Source organism: Nicotiana sylvestris, chromosome 3 (assembly GCF_000393655.2).
Source record: "Nicotiana sylvestris chromosome 3, ASM39365v2, whole genome shotgun sequence".
NCBI lineage: Eukaryota > Viridiplantae > Streptophyta > Magnoliopsida > Solanales > Solanaceae > Nicotiana > Nicotiana sylvestris.
This window is the reverse complement of record NC_091059.1, coordinates 90,110,206-90,123,727: the sequence shown is the minus strand read 5'-3', so window position 1 is coordinate 90,123,727 and position 13,522 is coordinate 90,110,206. Positions and strand designations below refer to the sequence as shown.

General features: G+C 36.7%; 2 protein-coding genes across 4 annotated transcripts; both read right to left on the bottom strand.

Moving 5' to 3' along the window:
• Positions 1-579: 579 nt before the first annotated feature.
• On the bottom strand, positions 580-7,315 carry LOC104238949 (uncharacterized). Of its 2 annotated transcripts, none has more exons than XM_009793467.2 (13): positions 6,995-7,315; positions 6,832-6,916; positions 5,619-5,725; positions 5,294-5,362; positions 5,121-5,175; positions 4,989-5,036; positions 4,737-4,894; positions 2,639-2,874; positions 2,323-2,413; positions 1,674-1,802; positions 1,383-1,536; positions 942-1,036; positions 580-849 (listed from the first exon to the last, which is right to left on the bottom strand). In XM_009793467.2, exons 1-13 carry the CDS (start codon positions 7,178-7,180, stop codon positions 664-666), a joined length of 1,599 nt encoding a protein of 532 aa, XP_009791769.1. In that variant the 5' UTR covers positions 7,181-7,315; the 3' UTR covers positions 580-663. The 2 variants fall into 2 exon arrangements, with proteins under 2 accessions (XP_009791769.1, XP_009791768.1); XM_009793466.2 differs by having other exon boundaries at positions 2,639-2,877; positions 6,995-7,314.
• Positions 7,316-7,932: 617 nt separating this feature from the next.
• LOC104238950 (probable protein phosphatase 2C 46) lies at positions 7,933-13,168 on the bottom strand. Of its 2 annotated transcripts, none has more exons than XM_009793469.2 (5): positions 12,948-13,168; positions 12,124-12,528; positions 11,644-12,011; positions 9,537-9,773; positions 7,933-8,585 (listed from the first exon to the last, which is right to left on the bottom strand). In XM_009793469.2, the coding sequence occupies exons 2-5, from the start codon at positions 12,440-12,442 to the stop codon at positions 8,331-8,333; spliced, it is 1,179 nt and encodes a 392-aa protein (XP_009791771.1). In that variant the 5' UTR covers positions 12,443-12,528; positions 12,948-13,168; the 3' UTR covers positions 7,933-8,330. The 2 variants fall into 2 exon arrangements, with proteins under 2 accessions (XP_009791771.1, XP_009791772.1); XM_009793470.2 differs by lacking the exon at positions 12,948-13,168 and adding an exon at positions 12,621-12,857.
• Between the last annotated feature and the right edge of the window lie 354 nt (positions 13,169-13,522).

Below are 13,522 nucleotides of genomic sequence, written 5' to 3'. Positions count from 1 at the left end.
ATCATGCGCCATGCTCATCCAGATTTGGAGCGTGACATACGCTTCTTCATCAAGTTTCAAATCGCATCAAATCATGATTCAACTTCCTCTGTTATTTCAGTTTATTTTTAGATATGACCAACATAAGTTATATGGGGTATAGTACAACAACAACATAGACCTTTGGCTCAATAAACACATTTTTTAAAACGGGTTTAAAAAATCAAGAGTAAAGAAGCTATGATGAAAATACTGAAGTAAAAAAAAGTATTAACAGTAGAAATTGAAAGATAACTAAAGCAAAATAAACATCAGTAGTAAAACATATGACAGTTTGAGTTAGCGCATTGGTTAGTTCAACTTGTTAGTCGGTTAGTTACTAGTTGGTTAACCAGTAGAGGAGAAGTGGTTTCTGTTATCAAGGTGCATTCTGTACTTAGATTATGTCAAACTCAATTACAATAATCAATAGAGTCATATTCTTGCATAGGTTCTTATTCTTCATGTTGTGTAATTCATTTTGGGTTATTTTTTTCTCCTAGAGCAATTTCCTGAGCTACCCATCTAACACCTGAATTCTTTTTGTATCAAGACACTAAGTCACTAACGTGCTAGTCATTACTCATTAGATACATATCTGTGGGAATTCTGATTGAATAATTGAAATATACAAAGGCATACACATCACTGAAGAAAATAATCAGACCACGGAAAGAGGGCTCTTATCTCCTTAACATTCCTGTTTAGAGTGCGTAGAGCTTGAATGTGAGGCTCGTCTTCCTCAACTGGAATTATCTTAGCAGAAGTACCTTTACCAAGATAGTCTACCACCCTGTTGGCTGCTTCAAGTCCCGCCACGTATGATATCTCCTGTTAAACATAAATTTGCTGCTCACCAACAAAATATTGCAAGCACTAAGGACCTAAAGATACTAGAAAAGTAATGGTTCAAGAGCTATGACCTGTGACCATGATCCATGTCGGTTTACAATCCAGTCTCCAGCTATGAACAAGTTCTTAAAAGATGTTGATCCACCCATCATGTACTTGTAAGAACCTTTTCAAAGCCACGGAAGAAAAGTGTGGAAAAAAAAAGAAAGGAAATAAGTAAAAGATATGGTATTGTGGACCAAAGTTTCTCCCTTGAATTGTTTCTGAGATGTTCTGGTTGGTGTATGAGAATTTTAGCAAAACAACGCTCTTTGGATTAGTACTTCTGTAATATGAGCACTTTACTTTTAGATTTCAAATCAAATTCTCCCTTGGGTATCCATATATGTTCCAACTCTTCAACTAGTAATCCCAGAAGGAAAATATTGGCACAAGGGAATTTGTTGAGGTTCAAAGCATGTGAATTAAAGAGTTTACCGCGAGTCAGCAAAGTAAAGCCTTAAGAAACTCACCAGGAAAGAAATGTGTCAGAGACTTTGGAAACCTTTCAATTTCTTTGTCAACCACTGTGGCATTCTCAAAATCCTTAATGCACCTCGAAAGGCAAGACATCACTTTACTAACAATTCTATCATCCTTCAGGGGCAATAAGTCAGTTGCATGATACTGAACTGATTCAAAACATGATTAACATATATCAGAGTTGACATTTGGCATAGCTCTTCATGTATTTAAGAAATGGGAAAATTGGGACCTATGAACGAAAAGTAAAACTTAATTCAAAAGAGGAAACCTGTACTTACAAAATCAGCCTGCAGCACTGTTACTGGATCTTCTTTATGCTCATCATATATCATATTTAAGTCGAAAAAAGTCCATGCGTGTGAATTATCAAACCCAGATGATACGTTGGATGCATTTGGAATGTTGACCTGTTGAGTCATGAAGATACCATATAATAGAATAAGCTACAGTCAATTTTTTGAACATCAATTACTACTCCATACGAAACGAGCAAGATGAAAGAAAAGAATGTCATCAGCAGTTCCACAAGCAATGTGAAGAAAGTAAATAATATCAGAAAAATCATGAAGCAGTATGGAAAAGGCATCGTACGATGATCTTTCAAGAGGAAGTTAGTGGTGCTAGTTGTCACTTTCCTCACTATGTGACCACTAGAGCATTTGCATTCCATCAAAAGGCAATTTTCAAGAACAACAACCAGGATACTAAAGTGAAGATGAGACCAGTACTTTACATATAAGAAGCTGCATTGGCTCTTTGTGTAACTTTAAGCATGTTAGCAAGCACAAAAACTGAGTAGATTGCAGCCACTTCTAAAATTTTGTTGTCTTAGAGTAAAAAGCATTTATTTTATACAGGCAAGACAAAAGGGCAATATTTCTTCGGATCAGTTGCGACAAGTTCAAAAATGGAATTCCCACCACATACCTTCCTATCAAGTTGTAGCTTAACGCTAAGTAGATCAATACTGGCTAAGTTCAAAACCTTGAGAAACTCCTCCCTTGAACATAATGCTGCACTGCATGAAGAAAACCACCCCATTAGAAATGGTGGTCATAGGACCATCTTGAGTAGATTTCTGAAGTTTTATTATTTTGGTTGGAGCAGTAGGGAGAAAGCAAGCTATTGCTGGGTCAGATTACACAAAACCCACTTGGCTATAACTCAAAGATGAAGGGTAGAGCGGAATGCATACATTGTGACATGTGTTTTCATAGTAACTAACAGGCGGGGGCATATATACCTGTTCTGAATGATCTCCTGCAGAGTGGATACTCCGACAGCGAAGATTACAGCATCAGCCACAAAACTTTCTTTCTCACATACTACTTCAGAGATGCAGTTAGTTTCCCCAGTCACCAACATGTCCGTTACTTTTCTACCCCTTAGGAATTTGCATCCCTGAGTTTTGAGGGAAACCATCCAAGGCTCAAAAATTTGTTCTCTAACTCTCCCGCGACACCATGCCAAATCAAAGTGCTTCTACCAAAAATAGAAAATGAAGAATCCATAAATTCATAAATCCCTGTAACAATAATAGAAGAAAAGATGGTCATCACTTTATCCAGCCAGTGGAGTAATTAGATGCATGCATAACTTTGAATCATCGTTTGCACAAAGTGGATGCACATTATAATCAAATAATTGTGACATATGGAATCAGATTTCAATTTGCCTGAAATTGATCAATCTGTAGGAGTTAGAGACTCTATGTTGTTCAGAGATATAATGTCCCATAGTAGGTATATAAGGGTATCGAAGGGTCATAACTGACTTTACTTATTGAATTAAAGTTTTGGTTAGACGCTCAGATTCTTTTAGATAGTATCATATCTTTTATAAGCTCATTCACAATCTCATACGTCAACAGTTTAGGTCAATGTATGTGTTGGACTAAAGCGGCCTAAAGATACTCTTAATATGGTGTAATATTGACCACTTTGGCCAAGCCCTCATGGTTTTCCCAAAAAGGCCTCATACCATTAAGAGTATCCAACTCCTTATAAGTAGCTTCTTTTTTCTTTCTATTTTCTATGTGGAACTTTGTTCACACTCACCCAACAATCTCCCTCTTGAACTAAGTTCCACATGACTCACTACCATTCATGGGCTAATTTTGGAGATTAACTGTGTGTAGCCCACATGATCTGAGTAGTTATGGTCACCGAAGCCCAAAGGTTGTGTGTGCGTCTTCAAAGCTACGTGTAAAAGTAATAAATCGACCCGTAGACGGGAAAAGGCACTAAGCCGAGGCCGCACGCCACACTTTGCCATCTCCATACTCGTCTCACCAAACCATTGGTTCTGATATCAGTTGCTGGCTAAAATGACACAAAGATACTCTTAATATGGTATGATACTATCCGCTCTGGGCCAAGCCTGCACGGTTTTCCCAAAATGCCTCATACCATTAAGAGTATCTAACTCCTTATAAGTAGCTTCTTTTTCCTTTCTACTTTCCATGCGGGACTTTATTCACACACACCTAATAGCAAGAGTCTTAAAATCGGGTTACAGATGCGACAGAACGTTAGTAAAAATCCTAACCCCTCATTACCTTAAGGTTTTAGGTGTTGAGTTATACAATGTCCATATTGAATATAAAGGATATCCAAAGTGTTTTATAAAAGGTTTCCTTATTTTCACAGGATACTAGTCCAACCTTTTACAAGTCTTTTTCTGGTGTGAATCCTATATTTGGGTTAAAAGTAGGGGAGGGCGTTGAACGATATAATATCCCTCTTAGTGTAGAGGTCTTAAATATTCCACCTTAAGGTTTTGTGTTGGATGCTATGATTCTTTTTCATAGTATTAGAACTATCCTTTAGTAAACCCGTTCTCAGGCTCATAAGTTCGCGTTCAAATCTACATATGAACCCCATAGTCGGGTTAACCATGCATGTCGGTGGGTGTTAAGTTATATAGTGTCCCCCGTTGGGTACATATATAAGGGAACTGAAACGGTTCTTATAAAGATTTTGTACAACTACACCTATTATATTAAGATTTTGAATTGAATGCCCAGATTTTTTAATAATGTTGTATGTATATCAATACATATTACGATTATTGTGGAATTTTCCTTTACTTCTTTTTGTCAGCCCAACTTCTTCCATTTGTCGACCCAGCTTTTGACATGATTAGTGGTACTTTATTCATCACTCTAGTAACAGATTTTTGATAATTCACCAAAGTCACACTTCACAGCCTTGTTCTGACAATATTAAAAAATCTTTTGTTCTTTATGTCTTTTGCTTTACCAGCCTTGAGAACTGATTTTCATCAAATGCCAACATCAATTGGAAAGAGCAGCATAACGCTAAGGAGAAAATGCAGAAAACCTGATGAGCAACGACATAGTAGTACAGCACAGCAAGAGTGGCAGCAGCACTACATTGCTCCGCAGGGGCATATAGGCCCACTTCAATCAATGGATCAAGAATGTCGCGATAAAGCCTTTCTGAGCACCCAAATTGCTTCAAAAGCTCCCTTGCAGTAACTAAATGTAATATTCTTCAATAACGCCACTTAAACAACATTATGTGACTACGACCTATCCATGAATGAAGCTGAATGTTGTAGATATCTGTTACCTGGATCATATTTTGTCCAGGCACTATCGGTGTAGTCAAAATCTATTACTGCAAACAGATCAGAAAGCATGAGTAGATGGATTTGTAGCATGTATTTTTTTAGAGTTGGATAAAGCATTTGATATATCATACTTGCAGCCATCAGAGGAAGCAATGTCAATTGATCCACCAACGGCACTCGAACAAACTACAACCACAAGGATCTAAACTCAATTAGAAAGATATAGATGTTCAATATTGTAGATAAAAGGTCAAGATGAATAAATGTGCGGTGACAGATATCTTATCAGTCATTAAGGATATACCTTACTGTATAATAATGATCCAAGAGGAGCAGGCAATTGGGGTTCGTTTTGGAGTACTGGAAACTGAACCTGAAGAACAGACCTTTCAGTAACGAAAAATTGCGAAAGCAGCTGACTACTTGTGGATCATTACTAGCACCCACCTATTTTTTAAGTGATACTTCAGATATTAATAATGTTGCAAACTTGTATAAATGAGAAAGAGAGCAGCAAAATGGTACCAATGAAGTCCAAAAGTTAAAATGTAAACACATGTGCTACCATCCCTTCACCTCATATTTTGCATGTTTGGATCAGTGAAGTCAAAAACACTAGGAAAATTCACCTCCAATCCGTCTGCCGAGTACTGAGCAGATTTAGTCCAGTCAGTGAAGGGCTTGATACCAATCTCATCAACTAGAGCAAATATATTTCGATAGGGATACCAGAAACCTAGCAACATATTCAAACACCTGGTTAGAGGAGAAAAATGATATCCACTGAAAAACGTGGTAACTGCTCTTGGTGGACATGCTAAAAATTAGAGAAAAAAAGTGAATTCCTTAGACTCAGCCATCCAACTTTCCCTCTAAAATATCAGCATATAATGCTCTAAACCAAATATAGCACTACTCGTGTATTTGTCTCTCCAACCCATGTTTCAAATAAGTGCAGCTGCAGATCCTCAAAAAAGAAAAAAAGAAAAAAAAGAGAGAATCAAAGCATAACTCAGATTGTTTGCCAAATGCCTATTACCTAGGAAGCGATATAGTCCAAGTCTGATATCCACTATTGGTTCCTATTATGTTCTTGACATCAGGACATCCAACATTTTATACGTGCACTGGCTTATGTTTACGCTTTTTACCCTTTATTTATTTTCCTATGACACGTCCAACAGTTTCTAATAGGAGTACATTTTAGCATAAGTTTCTCTAGAACTTAGCCTAAATTTGAAAAACAGAAAACTTTTGTAATACTAATGGTGTAAAGTATACAAGTAAAGAAACTTTAGAAAACTAAGTTCTCTAAATTCTTTGATTGATTGCGAAAACGTATCTGTGCGCAAGGGGGAGGGAGAACATGTATCAAGTGTCGTCACCAAATGTGGTATCCTACTCTCAGCTGTGTCTGTAAGAATGTTGTTTTCAGTATCTTACACCATTAGTTTCAACTTTTTGTGCCCTTTTACTCCAAGAAAGAAAGGAAATACATGCAAGACATATCTTGTGAAAGGAATCCAGGTAACAAATTTTAAGTTAAATTTGGCATATTAGAGTATGAGTTAGCGGTATTACATGACTAATTCAAATAGGTTACAACTGCACCGGCTGCAGCAGAAACTAAATCCAACTGTATATTCTGAATTTTGGATAAGCTGATAACAAATGGAAAGTCAACTGGTTTATCTTTGTTCTTGCAACTATTCACCTATTTTTGGAAAGTTTAAATTCTACAACCATACCTATGATCAGTAAGACAATACTCAACTATGTCAAACTAGAACGCGAGAATCAAGACAAATGAAAACAAATAAATTGGCGGGAAGTATCATTTACCGCGAATACCCACATCGTCAGGGCTTAGGGATTGATTTTTGGGTCCAAATTCATAGCCACCTTCAAGAACAGCGACCTCAAAGCCCTGAAATTGAATACCAGAAAATCAGTAACAGCTTACAATTGCTTTGAAGTTGATGTAGACTTAAATAAAGTGGCAAACCTGTTTGCAGAGATGATGAGCAGCTCCAAGGCCAGCCCAGCCTGAACCTACTATCAGCACTTTCTTCTTCTTCTTTTGACGTTCATTTATACTACTCACCTGATCCTCAGCCCTGCAATAAAATCCACTTGGACAGTACTTCGGCCTGGTGAACGAAGCAGGAAAGAGTCTCCAGCTAGTTAGCATCCTGCTGAACTCAACGGCTATTACCGACCTGACTTGAAAGTTGAAGGAGCCCAGGCTCTGTGCCTAGAAATAAACTACAGTATTTTGTTCATTTCGGGTCCTTTTCTCTTCTCATTGTAAATTTGGTAATAAGAAAATTTGAGGAATATTTGTGTACGATAATTATTTGTTCTCAAATTAGGTTGAGTGGTTGTGAATTTTCGTTATAATCCTCAATCGTTGAAGTTAAGAGTCTACCCTTTTCTATTGATGTAACGCAAGTTTGGATTTAGTGATTCAAAACTCACTTCGTAATTTTCTGTTACTTCCTTCGTTATCAGTTTTTTCTTGAATCTCGTATTAAAGTTTTGATATTCCATCACAAGAACAATTAGAAAATTGAATAATAAAGCGACTTTTAGAGAAATAGAGTTCGAGATGAATTCTATGATATTGACGCCTGAATTCTGTTGTGCTACTGTCAATCGCTTTGCTAATATTAAGCCCAAATTCTTAATATTAAAAGAAAAAGAAGTTGAAGAATTTGTTGATCAGAATAGACGGTAAGAGGAAAAATATTTAGAAATGTGAAAACCTCAATGAAAAAAGAAGTCGTAGAGTAATTTTCAAAGGTAGACGCAAATTAGTTAGGTAAATAAAACAGGATAAAATTAAAGAGGTTAGGATTTAGAAACCAAATACGGATTATATATTCAAGCTGGACAGGAAGTCCAGCTGATCTTATCCTGGTTCACCAGTTATTACTATAGCAGTAGTCAGAAACATACCATTAAAGAATTAAGTAGGCTTTAAAACATTTACAACCACCAGGTCACATAATTTACAAGAGGAAAAAATAAACCAATAACTCTGAAGGAATAACAGGGGCCAAGTGAGACAAACTCGAATTAACATTTTGTGAGGATCTCTTTTTTCCCGGTCCCTTTGTGCTCAAGAACTAAATCCAAGTAAATGATCCACTGAGATTCCGCCCTTTTTTACACTGGTACTAAATCCGAGTATTAGTCTCAGTTAGATTATGGTGTACATTTAAAAACTTCGTAGACCTGCCTTTTATCTTTAAGAAGCTACCTCGTATTCACAAGGAAAGAGTAGTGACAACAACAGCAACAACGACCACCTTTTGAAATAGCCATCAACTAGCACCAACTTACGTTGGAGTGGTGCATGGAGCAAGTGTGTTTGGAGGCAGAGTGATGCCACCCCCTTTAACAGAAACATTAGGACTCTTGACAGAGCTAGCCCTGCTTACAACATTTGAGTCAAGGAATACAACCACCACTGTAATGTCATCGTGGAAATGCCGACGGACTCCCCTATCAATTTTCTTCAAGTCTGAATACCTCATTTCCCTTTTCTTTGCTGCTTCTTGCAATGCAGCTTTTACTAATCTTTTAGCAATTCCCTGCCAAGGGGCAAATAAGATCTAAATGAGGTTCATCCTGCAAATTTTTCTTCTGCAAGGAGCAAAATTTCTAGTGTCTAGAGTACATTATCTATGCTGAGCAAGCAAATACTGAATTTATGTAAGAACAGTTTTCCCACTATGTGTAAGGCAAAACTAGTTTTCCCACCATTTATGTTTGGTATGAAGGAAATAAGTCATTTTCTGCCAACAAAACACCAAAAAGGGGAAAAACAACTTTCTTCGCTTATGTTTTTTCTCTAATAGTATATAAAGTATACTTTCTAAATCTTAATGAGACAGTCTCTTCAGTAAAATGTTTTCCGGAAAATGTTCTCCTTCATACCAAACATCTAGTTCCATCAAATCCCCTCCCAAGGCCCCTTTTATTCATTTTTTTCTTTCCGGCAAATCCATTGTAAAGGGCAAAAACTTAAACACGAGAAAGAATCATGGCATTCACCGGATCACCTTGCATTTATGAAATTTAGTAGGAGTACTTGTTTGTGTAGTTAATTGGGGCCAAATGTAAAGCATATTGCTGTATCAATCTTCACAACATTTTTTTGTTAAATCCTGTCATATAACAGGTTAAAGAAAACAAAAAAACTGGTAAGAACCACCGAAGTGAGTAGCCTTAACCGGATGTATCTATTACACTAATTATATACACAGCTCATACTGTCTAAAGCACAACTCATACTGTGACGTACCATGAATAGGAAGATATAGGATGTCAACCATAAAAGGATCAGATTTAGGAGCCAGAAAAATGACAGAAAGCAATACAATTTCAACTACAAGACAAATCTATATTCATGACTTCATGTGCATTATTATTATTAAGGATTTGTAGGTTTGGAGAAATTATAAAGCTTTTCAAGGAAAAAAATCCTATGTAGAATCACCAACAAACTAAAGAGATGCATGAGATTGGTTCAAATATCTTACATTGCGTGGGTGGTTTTGTACAATATCAACAGCTTCTTGGTTACTTAAGTGCTCCCAAAGACCGTCCGATGCAAATATGACAAATAGATCTTGAGATTGCAAATGGTGCACTGATATCGCTGGATCTGCACTCAATATGGGCCTACTGAATGGCTCGCGAAGACGAAACTTATCATATAGTGGTTCCCTGTTGAATTCGGCTTTCTTTAAGTACACATCACCAATGGATCTTGAAATCTGCAAAACAAATTATGCTGATCATCCAAAAACTTAGAATATAATAGTATTTGAGTAATGCAATATTAGATTATCCAGAGACACAGACAAGAGTTTCTGAGTGATGCCAGACATACTAAGTAAATTTGAGTCTCTGAATAACTGCAGATGAAGAATCTGTTATGGGAAAAGATCAAGACAGCTTATTAATGCTAGGACTACAATTATGTCTTAGCCTGCACAAAAGTGCAATAGTAAATGCAGAAGATTTATACAATTCCAAGAAAGTACCTAGCTCTATAATAATTTGTCCCAGCCTCCTCGAAAATCAACAATTCATTCTCATAACAGCTTCTTAAGGTCCGCATGTATGTTCCAGTACAATAACAATATTTTGCCTCTTCGGGAAACTTAGGTTCAGCTTTCATTCTGGACCACATTAGAATTATAGCAAGAATCCAGAAGAAAGAGAGACTTAGACTTCACCGTACATTTATATTATTTAGCTCCGCAAGAATGCCACAATTCAAACATTTTCCATACAAGTTGGTACATTTTTCAGAACAAAGTGGATCTCTTATTGATGTTAGGGGGTCTACCAAAAGAAAGCTAATAGGAAAAACAGAACAAAGGGCCACTTCAGACACCAGATAACCATAATTGCTCTGACTTTTCTTTAAACTCCTTATCAACATATGCATCTCTTAAAGGATGGGAGTCTAGAAAATATCATTTGGCAACAGCCAGATTGGGATGTTTTGATCCTAGATCTTTTAAGACACTGAGCAAACTCAATCTTGATGACTGGTATCACATGCTTAAGTACCTATGTTCCCTGACTAGGATCTGGTCCGTTTCTACATAGGAAAACAAGATATGGAACTTTATGATCCCACATTTCTAGTTATATTGCTGTCTATGTGGGTCACAGTTGCATCGCTTAACTAATGCAAATTGCAATACAATCAAGAATCAAATAAACTGCCAGTGTAATATCTGCCCCACAATCAATTTTTTTGTTAAATCACTACGTGAAGAATGAAGGAGAAGAAATAAATCAAAGGGCACATCTTTATATTAATCATAAAGCAACAGAAAGTGCATCAGAAAATATACATTTTAAACATATAGTGCGGGCAGAGCAAGGAATGAAGCAGGCAATAGGAAAAAAATAGGAACTTTTGGATACTGTTTGGGATGTAATATTGATGGAAAATATTAGTAGTCATATAAACTTAGCTTTTTTTTTACATAAGTTCAGCAGAGTATTGAAGGCCTGATCCAACTTCAAAGACGCTATATATGCCTCCAAATAGGGCAAAATGTCAAAGTAAAAAAAACGAACAAAATCAATTTATAGAAGATCTATCACTACATTTATTAGTTATAAATTTGGTAAACAATAAACAAGAGTGAACACTCTATATTGTCATTTTTAGAGCTATAGGTGATTCTTAAAACCTTAGGCACAAATATATCATGTGTCCCAGATACACATGATATCCTTATTTGACTTCAGTCTCATCAGTAATCTCCTTGACCAAAGAGTTCTTTCCAATATTGGTAACCACTTATTTGACTTCAGTCTCGTCATGGTAATCTAGAGTTCCGGTATTGGTAGAGTAGCATTTCCCATAAGGATATCAAAATCAAAATCTTTTCACTTCCAAATGATTCGCCACAAAAATCAAATACTAAAAGGGAAAGGTAAGACGTGAAAGTGATGCTTTACCCTCCACTGTAGTCTACTCCTACAGCGATACTAATTGCTAATAAATGGAATTATTAGAATTTCTATGGGAAGAACATTGTATAATTCTCATGCTGAAATGGTACTTAGAACTAAGAAACACAAAATAGGAACTGCATAGAACTGCAAAGGAGAAGGTACCTGTATAAGGCCCTTCACACGCCAGACATTGTGCTTTAGAACTACTATTTGAGGGTCATCTGGGTGCCAAGATTGCAACTCCTGTCTTACAGATTCAATACTCGCGTTGTGTTCTGCAGAGAGCTGAACGGCAAGTACCTCCCCTGTTGCCTTGACAAGCCTACCCAAGACTGACCGAGAGTCACCAAGGTTGGCAATATATAATGTCCCATTGCAGATAACCCCAACAAGACAGCATGATCCAACAGCAGCAATCTGTGGTTTCATCGGCCATTGTCTTGATACAACAGAGAGGAAACCCTCTTCTGTTGCTTGAAATGCCTTTCGAATCACGTCCACGGACATTGATTGCTGCTCAGAACTGAACCCTGCAAGATTAGAAGTTAAGTGAATAAGCAACAAAACAGATTCAGCCCCCCTCTGGTCATGAATCACCCAAAATAGCTCAATAATGGATACAAAATGGAAAGAAGAAGTTACTCTTGAGATGTTGAAAGAGATGATTATTGATGAATCTTGAAGTCTCAGGACCGCCATGGCCATCATAAACTCCAACAAAGGTACCATAAGGACCAGAATCATTTAAGCTCAAGCAGCCAGATTCAAGTTGGCTCTGGTCTTCCAGTAGATTATTAGCTTGAACTACAGCCATTGAGAACTCTCCATTAAAATGTTGTCCAATATCCTTATACCATAGGAGCCCATCTTGACGACCGCCGGCATCTGAACCTGTATGAACATGTCCATCTGCCCTTGGCTGAAAGCAGGCCCTCAACAAGTTCATCAATCCAGATGACATACCTCATCTCAGTCTCCACATTTAGCAGGACTCAACTCAAAGCTGCCTTTTATAAACCTCAATTTTGCAGCAGCAAATTCTGTGGACTGCAAGTCAAACAACAGCATTAACAAACAAGATCAAAATGAAAATAAAATGGCATCAACAACAGCCAAGCAAATGTATATCAAGAAACCACCTTTAGTTTAACATTTTAAATCTCTGGATGCAAATATCAATTGCTGCTTCTAGTTCAACAGAATAAGTCAACAGCAATAAAATAAGGAACTTCAAAAATATAAGTAGTCAAATTCACAAAATTTTAACATAGAAATGTATGGTCAGCCAATTTGATCCAAAATACGCAAGAAAAATTGGAACTTGATAAAAATAGCCAACGTTTTTCAGGAATCACAAACACTCTTGGAAACCAATTCTACAGTTAATAAAGCACCAGAATAATTCACCAAAATTAAGTACTGTCAGATAAAGGGATAAGCTCAAAAGGAAAAACAAAAGAACTGACCTTTACAGTTGAAAAAGCAAGAAGATCTGAAAGTGAAAGAGGTTAGATCTGTGGTTTTTTTTTTTTTGGGTCACTTTTTCTTTAAGGATGAATATGATGATGGAAGATTATTATACATAGAAAGAAAGAGAGAGAGAGAAAGTGAAAAGGGAGTGATGAATAGAGAGAGATGTTTATTTTGTTGGATTGGGCCAAACTGAAAGTATGGTCTTTGTCAGCAGACAAACCCCATTAAAAACCAACAATGGAGAGCTTGAAGCCAGCAAAGCAAAGGACCAGCTTTGGGCTCCACACCCCCTAATTCTTGAAATCTAGAAGAAGAAAAAAAAAATCCCACCCAAAACAGAGACAGAGTCAATGATGTATTATAATAGTCTACAAACAGTCCTGCATGGAATTTTCCATGAAATGAATGACTATTAGGCCACATTGGCTGGATATTAGGACAATTAAATATTGTTATTCCATACACTATTATAGTAAATACTACTACTAGGATTCTTTTACGTCTCAAGTATTTTCATTTCTTTTATCTTAAGAGAGGAGAAGCAGAAAAATAATATAATTTACCTCCT